Source organism: Dicentrarchus labrax, unplaced genomic scaffold (assembly GCF_905237075.1).
Source record: "Dicentrarchus labrax unplaced genomic scaffold, dlabrax2021, whole genome shotgun sequence".
NCBI classification, from domain to species: domain Eukaryota; kingdom Metazoa; phylum Chordata; class Actinopteri; family Moronidae; genus Dicentrarchus; species Dicentrarchus labrax.
In genome coordinates this window covers 27,674,980-27,687,267 of record NW_026136720.1, presented here as the reverse complement: position 1 = coordinate 27,687,267, position 12,288 = coordinate 27,674,980, and the positions used below count along the sequence as shown (strand labels likewise).

General features: G+C 37.3%; 1 protein-coding gene across 5 annotated transcripts in view; it reads left to right on the top strand.

Annotated features, from left to right (window-relative positions):
• Positions 1-3,218: 3,218 nt before the first annotated feature.
• zc3h18 (zinc finger CCCH-type containing 18) overlaps positions 3,219-12,288 on the top strand; it is a 46,056-nt gene continuing 36,986 nt past the window's right edge. For 4 of the 5 annotated variants that reach the window (XM_051383147.1, XM_051383146.1, XM_051383144.1 and 1 more), the window contains exons 1-6: positions 3,219-3,388; positions 4,856-5,793; positions 7,235-7,319; positions 10,910-11,058; positions 11,293-11,388; positions 12,124-12,266. In XM_051383147.1, the coding sequence (XP_051239107.1) occupies positions 4,867-5,793; positions 7,235-7,319; positions 10,910-11,058; positions 11,293-11,388; positions 12,124-12,266 (1,400 nt within the window). In that variant the 5' untranslated portion in view covers positions 3,219-3,388; positions 4,856-4,866. Of the gene's footprint in view, positions 3,389-3,733; positions 3,757-4,855; positions 5,794-7,234; positions 7,320-10,909; positions 11,059-11,292; positions 11,389-12,123; positions 12,267-12,288 lie in introns of those variants that run through there. The other variant, XM_051383145.1, reaches the window with a different exon arrangement.

Sequence of the window (12,288 nt, the reverse complement as noted above, 5' to 3'; positions counted from 1 at the left end):
ATTACTTAATTCTGTGATGGGCTGAATTTTGGATGGAAGTTACACTGGGAAACCCAGGACAAAGACACAAATTCTGTAATTTTTCCATGCCTAATTTATATTATTACATTATTTACAATATTTAGGGTGGATGTTTTTCTCAAGCCGACACTGAGTAGATATTACCATTTATCTGATTATACCATAATTGGCAAGATTCCATTTAGAGAAGCAAAAATAATGAGTAAAATGAAATAAGTTGCATCATCTGGATCATGAGAGTTTTATTTTGAAATTTGAGAGAGGAAGTCATGTATTGTGTATGCTCCAGCTAGATGATTCTTCTTCTGGCAGCCTCCTGTGCTACTCAAGTCGGGGCTCATGTGTTTAAGGGAGACATCTCCCACTGGACACACACACACACGCATGCACACACACACACACACACACACAACACACAGTCTCACTAAACATCACTGAACTCAAAATCCAAATGCACACACACAAACACACACAGAGACAAACATTACTGCAATTAATTTGCACATTTTCACTTTGTGGTGGCCTCAAGATAAAAATCTGAGGATTTTCTGTAGGAATGAATGTGAGATTTAACTCCTGGAAGTATTTGTATGCTCCCTGCATTCAGTGAAGATAAGTTAAGTAACAGATCAGGAACAAGGTTTTTTCCCCATGTGTAAGGAGCATTTACAGTGAGAACCCCTTGCAAATATAATTTACTTTATTATACCTCTGTCACATTCACTTCTCCATCCAGGTTGGGGAGAAAAGATATGACAAAATCACTGTCATGAATACTAATCCTACTATATTATAAATGATCATATATATCTAATATATCTATATCTAAGAACTGCTGTCATTATCTGGTGTAAGGTCACTGCTGCCATCTAGTGGCTATAAACAGGAAATAAGCAATGTATAATGTAACCTCAGTGCCAACTGTCTTTTACTGTGTCAGTACCAAATTGGGGTTATGTGAAAACAAGCCAAGATAAATACAAATTAGTATTTCTTGCTGTATATACGGTTTTCAGATGTAGTACAATTAGCAATAAAGAGGAGGCAGTTTAATTTAACTTATTTAAGTTTCATTTCAACAAGTTGCCGTTAATTAGGGATACAAAGGGGGGTTATAAATCCAAATACATAGGTTTCATTTCAGAAGTCTGGAGCTGTTCAACCAAATAATTACTTTTATTATTACAACAATTTACAATAAAGAAGATAAATAAATAATTTCTCCTCCAATGAGGAGGCATTGGGAGCAGTGGCGTCATGCCCATTCAATCTGGTGAGCCAAGACATTACATTTTTTATCATCATGTTAACCTTACTTAACAAACATTTATTTGCCTCCTGTGTGCCTGGGACATCTTCAGCCTGTGGCCACAAATGCAATTATGGGTAAGAAGAAGTAGGACTTGAAATTCAGTACAAGTATAGTTTTTAGTGTTTTTTTTGTTTTGTTTTTTTTTTTGTATCCTTTGTAACAGTAATAAATAGATAAATAAATATTAAATAGTATCTTTAATCTAAAAAAAACACGTTTTATGTCTGAATGTACATGAGTAGTTACATTCTTCGATATTGGATCAGACACCCTCTCCCTGCATCTTAGCCATCGTTCTTAATCATACAACCTGTAATTACAACTAATACTGGACCAAAAACGTTTTTGGCTTTCTTTGACTAAGACGTGGCTAAAATTTCTACAATTTTAATCAACTAAAGAATAATAAATCTAACAATAGTTGACATACCAGTACTTCCTACAAGACCTCCATACTAGAGATTTCTGGTAGTTCCTGTTCTGATGACAATAGAATTTGAAAAAAGATAAGTAATACAGCATTCACATCACATTTTAGGCTGTTTCTACAAAAGGCAATCGTAATCTGAATAAATCATTTTGGGCAAACAGTCCATTCACTAATTAGTGTTGAGGACTGTTTTAAGTGATATAACACTGTGATGATACATGGATGAGTGGTGATTCGTGAGTCATACATTAATAGGGCTACTCCACCAAAGCTAAAGTCAGGAAGCAGTGACAAGTGACCAAGTCACAAACCAAGTATCTGTAGCAGATACTAGACAAGAATTAAATCTAAAAACTGAGAGTCTTTTTATGTCAGATGATTAAGACTCAATAAAAACTGTCTGATGCAACTTATTAGCAAACTATTTAAGTTTGTTCATGATGGCTTCATTGTGTTTTTCTGTTGAATTTTACAAAGTAACAGCAGTAGACATTTGCTGAAGAAATTTAGACCAATGTAGTCAAATATAATATAGCTTAATATAATATAACATATAATGTAATGTAATGTAATGTAATATAATATAATATAATATATGTAATGTAATATAATATATATAATGTAATGTAATGTAATATAATATAATATATGTAATGTAATATAATATAATATAATATAATATATATAATGTAATGTAATGTAATGTAATATAATATAATATAATATATATAATGTAATGTAATGTAATATAATATAATATAATATATGTAATATAATATAATATATATAATGTAATGTAATGTAATATAATATAATATATGTAATATAATATAATATATATAATGTAATGTAATATAATATAATATAATATATGTAATGTAATGTAATGTAATATATGTAATGTTATGTAATATAATATAATATATGTAATGTAATGTAATGTAATATAATATAATATAATGTAATATAATATAATATAATATATGTAATGTAATGTAATGTAATATATTATATGTAATGTAATATAATATAATATAATATATGTAATGTAATATAATATAATATATGTAATGTAATATAATATAATATATGTAATGTAATGTAATATAATATAATATAATATATGTAATGTAATTTAATATAATATATGTAATGTAATATAATATAATATATGTAATGTAATGTAATATAATATAATATAATATATGTAATGTAATATAATATAATATATGTAATGTAATGTAATATAATATATTATAACACAAATTCTTATTGATTTCAAATGTTGTTCCTGACATGCTCTTTTGGGCCGCTGTCACTGAACGCAAGTCAGATTTAGCTCTCCTGACCAAATCACAGCGGTTAACAATCTGGCCCACACACTGATCTCAGATCTGTTCTCATTCGCACCCAGCGGCGCCTTTTCCCCCCTCAGATTGTCGTATTTTGATGACGTTGAGGTAATGGCCGCTCTCGCTGTGTCGTGCCGAGTGTTCTTTTTTCTCCTCCATAGCGGTTAAATTAAACCGTATCATATTTATTGTAGACTGTAGAAATCAATATCAGCGGGAGAGGGCAAGTCTTAACGCCGCTGTGCCGTCTGTAAAGAGCTCCGGGTCGGCAAGGTGAATGGAAATGTGTGGTTGTTAGCAGCTAGCGAAGTGTAGCTGCGCTGTTAGCTTAGCTTCAGGGGAGGCTGCATTGTTAATTGAAAGACAGGCGACGGTGCTACATTGTCCGCTCAATGCTGAACGCCACTGTCCGTCAGTTAGGGCTTGAAGCTAACCGGTTCGTTTGTGTTTATTCGTTAGGGAAGGTTCGCTGTCCGGTGGCGCCAGTGCGTCCGTCCGTTAGCAAGCTCTCTTCGCATTTTCAAGTTATGGGCCTAGTTGCAAACTAGCGCGACCCTGCTATTAGAAGTGCTAACAGTCATACGCTGCAGGTGAACTTGTGTAGTTTTTACAGACTTGTCTCATTCTGTACAGACACAGAGGTAACGTATGCCATTGAATCCTCAGGAGACCATTTTTACCTCCTACCATTGGCAGCTAGCTTGCTATAGCTAAATGTTTCATTTGCTCTTGAATTAGCAGCGCCGGAAGCTAACTTTCATTAAGTAAAGGTGTTGGTAAAGTACAAAAGTTGTAGTCATGGCAGTTTATTAGCAAGCTAGCCAGTTTTTCTTTTGCAAGGTCCAAAAACAAACACTTAGATTTTGCAGTCGTGTATTTGGGTGTTGTTTAGTCGAATGTACACTCAGTGGCCAGTGTATTTACTGTGTGCACCGAGCTAAAGTCAGTCTGCAGCCCAATAACACAGTCCTGCTGTGAGCCCTCCACAAAGGTTCACTTTATGTTTAAAATGGATTTCACTGTATGGTGGTTTTGGATGCGGCAGTTTGTGGTGCTGTTTTTGTACTATAGTTACACTCAGACAGGTTTTACTATTATTTTGTTCATCCCATTTATATCAGTAAAGATAGGCTAAATAACACAAACATCTCTCTCTGTAATGTAATATAGTTCAACAGAACCTTAACCTGTAGCCTCCAAAATAATCGTACTGTTGAATCGACCTGATTTATAGCAGGACTGTTGCATTGGGCTGCATTACTTTTAGCTAGGTGTACCTACTAAACTGGAAACTAAGTTTATTTTGTACTTCACTATGTAGACTCTCATATGCCAAACTCCATTTGAAGGTCTGGCAGTGCAATTCCACTTTTCTCAACTGGTTAAGCTGAGTATGTGTGAATAGTATTGAATATCGGCACCTTAACTTAACAGCAGTTTGAGTTGGTTTGTCTATTAATTCCTTCAGTATTTTTCCATCAAGGTTGTTTTCAGGTGTTAAAAATAGGTTTTATCATAATATTTTGTCTACATTCATTACTTGTTTTGTTAATGTTCTGAAATACTGTTCTAGCTGCTATATAACCTGGTTAATATGTAAATATGTTTAATTGACAGCTGCCTGAATGGAGTATGGCATGTTCATTCATGATAAAGTGTATTTACTATCAAAGCTCAGGCTCTTAAAGCATATTACGTGTTGACTGTCTCTTAAGGACTGCTGTTTACTGTTCACACTAGAATATTCTCCAATGGATACTCCTGAAAGCCCTACCCAATCCCCTCAGTCCCCTGAAGAGGAGGAGAAGGGCCTTTCTGACAGTGAGCTGCTGGATTCTCCTGATGAAGAAGAAGACAGGCTCATCTCAGACAGTGAGATAGTCCATGAAGAGGAGAACGGGGCGTTGGTCGAGGAGGACGAAGAGGAAGTGGAAAGCAGAGGAAGAGCTTCGGAAGTAGAAGAGGAGAGGGAAGAAGAGGATGAGGTGGTCCCTGACTTTGTCTCTGACCCAGAGGACGAGGAGCCTGTAGAAGAAACAGAAGGGATGGGACACGAAGATGGGACCATTATGCTGATGGAGGGAGATGAAGATGGTCCACAGGGGGACCAGTTGGATGGGGAGGAGCAAGAGGATAGAGTCATTGACACCCCACAGTCTCCAGACTCTGAGCCAGAACAAGGCAGGAGCTTCATGCCTGAAGAGGATGGGGAAGATAGGGATGAAGGATACGGTGACTACCGAAAGGAAGCCTCAGCAGAGCCCGAGACAGCTGAGGAGGAGGAGGAAGACAAAGTCAAAGCCGAGGAGGACGAAAGGATGAGAGCTGAGGAGAGGAGGAGAGCGAGGGAGATGAATGATGACTCTGCGTCTGTTTCCCGGGAGCTGGACGAGCATGAACTGGATTATGATGAGGAAGTCCCAGAGGAGCCCACCATTCCTGCACACGAGGAAGAGGACGATGAGGAAGATGCAAAAGCAGAGGGCGAAGAAGAGGAGGAGAGTGAGGTTAAGAGCAGTAAGAAGAAGGAGAAAAAACCCATCCTCCCCCCATCTCCTAAAGACAGTGAGTTCAAGAGGACAGACGACTCGAAAGGGCCTGAGAGGGTGCGCAGGGATTCCTTCAGAGACAAGAAGAAGGATGAGGATGATGGAGAGATCGATGAAGGAGAGATTGATGTAAGTGATCAGTTTGGCTGGTACTTAAATGTTAATCATTTAGGTGAATGGCTGTTTTCTAGTCTGGAATCACTTTTTCTTGTGGTTTTATGTTATTCATCAATACAAAACTGTAAAATACAATCCACTGGATTGAGACTGCAGTTATGGCTGGACAGTAGAGATCATGAACACCCATCAGTGTATCAGGATTTGGCCATATGTAAGTAGATTGGAGGTGGCTAAAGTAAATTCCATCAAATGCAGATTCTTTTTTTATTGTACTGTGTTTTGTACCTCAACCACAGACAGTATATATAATGGACAGAGCTTCCGGGTCCGTGAAGTAAAGCCAACTCTGAAGTGTCTTAAACATGCATTCTGTGTAATGGCCAGCTCCAAAAAAACCTAATAGTATGGAATCCTATGGAGAAGTAAAAGAGTAGAATAGACCCTAAAAGAGGGTATGCTTTAGGGCGGGGCTACCTTGTGATTGACAGGTCATTCTCAGTGAGTCCGTCCAGCTCAACGCACCAAACTCAGATCAAACTGTCAAAATGGCACAAGCAAGGACAGAATGGTTGTTGTTTCTTCTTTCTTGTTTGTTTTCCAGCAGTTGTGGTTTGTGTCCACTGTTTACAGCTCATGAAGATGACCAGAGCTAGGAAAAATGTGTACGTCCATAAGAAATATGCGAATAACACAGCAACTGCAGCTTCCATGTCAACTGATAATGACGTTGAGGAGTCTGAAAAGTTATCCCTACGGATGAACGTAATATTAGGCACAATAATGAAACCAAATAGCAAATTAGTCTGATTATCAGGATTGGATTTTGGCTTTGGCCTGAAGACAGCATGAGATGCTAGTGGCCGTGTTATTTCTAGATGCAGTGGCTGTTTGAGTAGTCATGAAGGCACGATACTGTTTTGAGACACACAAACACTTTTTTGCCATAGCCTTTTGGTGTTAACATGATGTGTTTTTAAAGTCATTGTAGTTCTATCAACAACAATCAACTTGACCTTTTGCCTGAGTACCAACAAAGATCTAGCTGTCTTCATAATCTGTTTTTGTTAATTGCAAAAATCATCTTAGAGACATCCTGTCTTTGACAAAGAAATGGGCTCTCCTCTTGGTTGCTCAGTGTTACCTTACTACATGTGAGCTCCTCAACAGTAAAACCTGATGCCCCACACAGACCTTCCTGTTGATCAGCGCAGTGTCACATACTGTTGATGATTTTAAAATTAGGACTGTCACATTGTTTAATTTCTAAAAATGTACTTGTATTGTTTTTTATGTCCAATACAATGAATAATGCCAAATGCCTACCCTAAACTTTTTAACATGGAATACAAATAAGATACTCTCCAAATGCTTTACTTTTAGCATGATTAATAAGTAGGATACTAAAATACGCTCTAATGTGTCATGATTTGCCTTTTGTATGTGTGGGCAGGACGATGACTTGGAGGAGGGGGAGGTCAAAGATCCCTCGGACAGGAAGATCAGACCACGTCCAATCTGCAGGTTTTTCATCAAAGGTAGGTGGTCAAGAGCAGATCCTGCCCCAGAGCTCGACCAATATATCATGGCTGACGTTATTGGCCGATTTGAGCTTGTCTGTGTATGTGTAAGCCATTGAGTTGCAGAGACACAATGGCAAAGTTATGTTTCAGGTCATTTAGAAACAGTTGAGCTATTACATATCGAGTACATTTTCTTGTTCAGTACAGACCTGCCAACCTTTATACATTTTGATATCAAAGTACGCTGGTACAGTTTGTCTTTCTAAACTACGCAAAAAGCTGGTGATGCCCTGTGTATTCAATTATGCACAAGGGGTACTCAAATCTAACAGCATAAGGCAGCAAGTGTCTGACCAGTCATAGCGCTGGATTCATTTCCTCTGCCAACCCAGATATCAAGTGGATAAGACCAGAGCCCGTCTATGGAGAGCCTGGCCACTCTCTATTAAGTCCCATTGTACTGAATTTTGGTTGCAGTTCCACCAGAGTTCCACTGGGGGCGATCGCCCATGAGTGCAAAATGAATGGGAGTCTATTGAGCTAGACGGCTAAATTTGTCTCTTTCACCTGATTGTGGTTGAGAAATCTCAGATTTGATTGTAGTTTTGCAAGTTCAACATGGGTTATAGGTCGAAAGTTGAATGAACGAGTACTTATGTCCTTTCGATTTCTTACAGGACGAGTTGTTGTTGCCCATAACACGCTAGCATTCTGCTAATGAACACTGATTGGTCAGTGAAGGACTGATTACGACCAGAGATCCCGCTTGATGGCATCGTGGCATCCGAAGCGGGAATATGAATATTTTGGCGTGGGGTTTAAAACAGCAAAACAAAAACTCTTTCTAGCACGTGTATTGACAGGGAGAGCCTAACCTGTGTCAGCTGTGTTGTCGATGCCTCGAGAGAAAAGGAAGTGCCGAGCGCGGAAGCACAAAGTGACTCAAGGCTTGCCGTAAAGCGGTGTCTCTGGCCGTACGATGTGTATGACGTCATTGACATTTTAAAAGACTTTTTAAAGCAAATAAGTGACTCTAAAAAATCTAACACCCAGCAATGTGTCATTTCTTTATTATAATTCTATCCCGAGAAAAGTGGATTTTGAGGGGTATAGCTCCCTAGACCGCCATTCATTCTGCACTCATCCTGTGAGCGCCCTCATATGGAGCCAGAGCGGAACTGCAACAGTTCAGAAGCCAGAAGTTTACCGAGAGTGGAACTTCTCCCCTTATTAGACATTCTCTGGTAGGACTGATGATGATTGACAAGCGTAATGTCATTTCAAGAGACTGCAAATTGACAACACAACATGGATTTTATCCCACCTCACTCCAGCTGGCTGTTTCCTCTAGCAACAGTCTTTTAGCTCCTTTAGCAAAGGTAAATTACAGTCTGGGGTGATGTAGAAAGTAGAAATCATTCATTTATTCACATTAATAAAATTAGCCTAACCTTATGTAGCTAATTTGCATTTGTGTATTGGCACCGTGTAGTCTATGACCAGTGTAATGTAATAAATACTGAGATATTTTATAAAGTCACTGCATTTCAAATCTTAAATAAAAATACAGTATTGGTAGCAAAATGTACTTAAGAAAAGTTGATAAAAGTAAACACTTACTATGGAAACTATCCCTATTTACAAAGTTATAATTTTCATAAATACTCATTTATTAAGATGTAAGCCGCATTTTAAAGTGGTCAACTGAACAGTTTGGCTCTACTTTTGGGTAGTCTAATCCGGTTTTCTGGCCACCCACTATTAAAAACTGACAATCCATGGTGACCCAATTCACAGTGAGAAGAGCAAATTTGTGCATAAATGAAAATGGTCAGAAACGTTCATTTATGCACAAATTTTCTGCATCACCTCTTATTTTCTTGAACAGGTAAAGCAGCCATTTTGAAGAGATATAAGTTTGATCACAAGTTTGTTTTATGAATGTGTTATTGAAAACACGTTAAATACTTTATAAATAAGACCTAATAAATGCATTTAAGCAGAGTTACTGTAACGGGCTGTCTCATTGTTTTTATTCCTCTCCTTGGTAAAACAATACACATTTTACATACTTTATAAATTAAACAAAATAAAGACATTGAGTTAACAGAATGTGCACTCACAAAAAAATTGCATATAGTTAGAGTTAAGGCACAATAAGTGCATTTAGTGAGGATTCTGCAAATTTGTTCATAATAAAATCTGCAGCCTATGTTTGCGTCGTGACCCAGTCGCTGGAAATGAATGATCTAATGTATAACAATACTATTTTATATTTTTATGTTATTAAGATGATCAAATGTTTTAAACATAAAACACTGATCTAAAAAGTAACTGATATCTGTATATGTAAAATAAATGTAATGGTGTATCACTAAATAAATATATAAATCATTAAAATTATTTCCCTCTAGAATATTGTGCAGTACAAAGTAGTAATAATTTTTTTCTTCATTGTCTACGTATATGTTGAATAATTTGATGATATGGCGTACTGTGTACACAGCAAAGTGGTGCAAAGGCATGTGAAGTGTTGCACTATTGGGGGTACTTATATTTTCCCAAGGTTGGCAGGTCTGCTACTCTTTAATAACCATGTTTAAGGGATTTGTGACAAAATAGTTTGTTGATGTTAAAACTATGTTGCTGATATTAAATTGTGGGCAGAGAATAGAATACAAGCTTTCACAACTGATGCTGTACTAGAATCTCATATGATAAACAAAATGAAAAAATTGAAATGTGTGGAACTAGACAACTCTTTGAGCTCTGGGGAATTTGTGAGTTTCCTTGACTTTCCTGACGTGTTTCAGACGTTTTGTAGTAGTATGTTCCAAAAGAGGATGATGGCACTGTGCTGTTGTTACATTCTGTTTCTGAGGAAAGCCTTGACAAAGATAACTGTAAAGATAACAAGCTTTGACTCGTTTTTGATATACAGGAGCACAAATAATGCTTTTGGGTTGGATTTTTGGATATTAGTGATTTCACTTTGATTGAACACTGAAATCACCCATACGCATGCAATGATATATGTATAACAATGTAACATTGTAATAATGTCTGTTTTATTACTGCTAAGAAGACCATGTGAAAAATATCATCTATTGTTATGCAAGTTGTTGTACAGCAGGTGGAGCCGTTGTACTTTATGATTTTAGTTCCTTCATACATTGCCCATAGCAATGTACTCCAAAATATATATATAAAATATAGACTTAAAATAAAAGTAACTGATCTTTGAGAATGGATAATGGGGGTACAGGACTGACATTAATGTGTGATTGGTCCAATATATTTTTCACTGCTGGTATTTTATTGTTGTGGAATTGGCTGTTTGTTTCACCTAATTTGTTACTGAATTGAAGATGTTTACAAGAATGCATATTGATATCCCTTAGAATATCTCTCGTTGACATCTGTTTCAAAAGACCACACTCTTGCACCCATGAGGGAAAGCATCAGCATGGGCTTTTACAATATACTTGAGTGGTATATAAAAACATTCACCTAATTTCACTGCCTTAATTCAAGAAAGTACCACTTTTTGTTACGCCGGATAACTGTGCCTGAAGTAAACCAAACTTACATTTTATTTTCTCCAGGAAATTGTACTTGGGGTATGAACTGTAGGTTCATCCACCCTGGAGTCAATGACAAAGGTAACTACTCTCTCATCACCAAGCCAGACCTCTTCTCACCTAACGGAGCGCCTCCTGGAGGACCACACCCACTTATACCCAATAATCCTTGGGTACGTCTATCTCCCACTACTCTGCATTTTTGCGGCACTGATATGAAGACACTTATTATTTTAAAGTAAAAATGTGGTATAATATCTGCTTTTGAAGAAATTGACTCCTGACAGACTTCTGTAACATTGTTACAGTACCTAAACGCTGATAAATCATAAGGACAGAAGAAAGGATCAGAGTACAAAATGTGTGCAAACGTAGAGAAAGTGTCAATTAATTTGTTCCTGTTTTAGGCCGGACCTGCAGTGGAAGAGCTTCCCCCACCCCCTCCTCCAGTGGAGCCTCCTGTGGAGAGTGCCTGGGAGCGGGGTCTGAGGCATGCCAAAGAGGTAAACACCTCCACTGCCTCTCACAGAAACAAAATTGAGCCAACTGGAATGGCTGTCATGCTGTCGAGTGTGTAAACTACCTGCGACTGTAGAATGACACAAACAGAAGATCTTATCAGTCGGAGTGTTTACAGTTTTATTACTACTACTGTATTATTATTACTTTATTACTACCCGTTCCTGTCACCACTTTGGAAAATGTTGCTTCTTGTCTTTTTGGAGGATGTAGTTTTTGGTTCTGTTGAACTGTATTGCATTATACAGAGAGGTATGTTATTTTAGCCTACCCTCATTAATTCATGTGTCTGTGGGGTCTTAAAAAGTCTAAAATCCAATAGTTTATCTCTTTAAAATGTCTTAAATATGATTTTGACAGGTCTTAAAAGTTGATTGGATTATTATGTTACTTGTATAAAGTTGTATTTTTTCCGTCTCTTTGAAATGTATTTTCGTGAACAATGTCTATTGATCATGCTGTAACAACTACAAATCAATAGGGATGTGGAACCAATACAGTTTTTTTTTTTAGATAGGTCTTAAATTGCACCCATAATGGTCTTAAAATGTCTGAAAAGTCTTAAATAGTAGCAATACCTGCTCACAATCTCATTAAAAGCAGCAGCGAGTGCAACATCCAGAAATGGTTGGACATTGCCTTACGAGTTCACGTATCTGTGGTACATGTTTGCTGCCATTTATATCAGTGTTTTAAACAAATTGTTGTGTGTCCCATAGGTGCTGAAGAAGGCCACCATCCGTAAGGAGCAAGAGCCAGACTTTGAGGAGAAGCGTTTCAACGTGACCATTGGAGAGGACGAGAGAGAATTTGACAAAGAGAATGATTTCTTCAGGGAGCGCAGCTACCGCATCATCAGAGAGTATGATCTGCTGCCATTGAAC